Raw genomic sequence first — 1,360 nt, forward strand, 5'->3', positions numbered from 1 at the left:
TCATCAATATGCATTTAGTGTGTCTGGTTTTTTTTTTGTTTGTATTACAGCTGCAGCAGGAAGCAGAGAAGGCGGAGTTGCTGCTGCTGCAGCAAACAGCAAAGAAGGAGAGTTTAGATAGAGCACTGCAGCAGGAGGAGCAGCAGCTGCAGCAGCGGCTGCAGCAGATTCATCAGGGGCCCTCCCCCTGGCAGCTGAGGCCCCTACCCAAGTTTAAACAAAGCAGCAAACAAACAGCAGCAGCAGCAGCAGCAGCAGCAGCAGCAGCAGCAGCAGCAGCACCTGCTGCTGCTGCTGTGAGAAACTCGAAGCAGGACGGCCGCGGTGCAGCGAGGCGCCCAACAGGTGCAGCAGCAACAGCAGCAGCAGCAGCAGCAGCAGCAGCAGCAACAGCAGCAGAAGAGAGCAGCAAACGCGGAACGAAGATATCCCCTTGGTCCCATCGCCGGAGCTCCAGCAGCAGCTCATCCAAGCAGCAGCAGCAGCAGCAGCAGCGGCAGCAGCAGCAGCAGCAGCAGCACGAGGAGACAGAAGAGGAGCGTCTCTCGCGCCGCAGCAGTGCTGCTTCTCTGCTGCTGCAGTCCCTCGCAGCTCTCCGGGCCTCCAGCAGCCTCAGGCAGCAACGCAGCTGATGCAGCTGCTGGGCTTCACGCAGCAGCAGCAGCAGCAGCAGCAGCAGCAGCAGCAGTAGCAGCTGTAGCAGCGGCAGCAGCAGCAGCACCAGCAGCAGCAGTAGCAGCTGTAGCAGCGGCAGCAGCAGTAGTAGCAGCAGCAACAGTAGCGGCAGCAGCAGTAGCAGCAGAAGCAGTGGCGGCTGCAGCAGCAGTAGCAGCAGTAGCAGCAGCAGCAGTAGCAGCAGCAGCAGCAGTAGCAGCAGCAGCAGTAGCAGCAGCAGCAGTGGCGGCAGCAGCAGCAGCAGTAGCAGCAGAAGCAGCGGCAGCAGCAGCAGTAGTAGTAGCAGCAGCAGCAGCTGCGGCCGCAGCAACAGCAGCAGCAGCAGCAGTAGCAGCAGCAGCAGCAGCAGTAACAGCAGCAGCAGCAGCAGCAGCAGCAGAGCTGCTACACCCTGAACCCTGTACAAATTTGTTTTTATCGCTAAGGGCTAGGCTTGTCTGACGCACAGACATATTTAGCGAGCTAACCAACTAGCTAGCTAGCTAGCTAGCTAGCTAGCTAGCTAGCTAGCTAGCTAGCTAGCCAGCTAGCTAGCTAGCTAGCCACTTCACCAGCTAGCTTGGTAGTGAATTAGTCAGCTAGCTAGCTGGATAGCTGGCTATCCATATTCTTAGATAGCTAGCTAGCTGGCTATCCATATCTTTAGCTAGCTAGCTAGCTAGCTAGCTGGCTATCCATATCTTTA

The 1,360-nt window shown here is 57.4% G+C and overlaps 1 protein-coding gene across 1 annotated transcript in view; it reads left to right on the top strand.

Annotated features, from left to right (window-relative positions):
- Positions 1-1,116, top strand: part of EMH_0062890 (uncharacterized protein) — a gene marked incomplete at both ends in the record, with an annotated part of 4,986 nt that extends 3,870 nt beyond the window's left edge. Inside the window, 2 exons of the mRNA XM_013498084.1 lie at positions 51-436; positions 582-1,116. Of these exons, the coding sequence (XP_013353538.1) occupies positions 51-436; positions 582-1,116 (921 nt within the window). The remainder of the gene's footprint in view (positions 1-50; positions 437-581) is intronic.
- Between the last annotated feature and the right edge of the window lie 244 nt (positions 1,117-1,360).

This window comes from Eimeria mitis, genomic scaffold (genome assembly GCF_000499745.2).
Source record: "Eimeria mitis Houghton genomic scaffold, Emh_scaff3171, whole genome shotgun sequence".
Classification (NCBI taxonomy): domain Eukaryota; phylum Apicomplexa; class Conoidasida; order Eucoccidiorida; family Eimeriidae; genus Eimeria; species Eimeria mitis.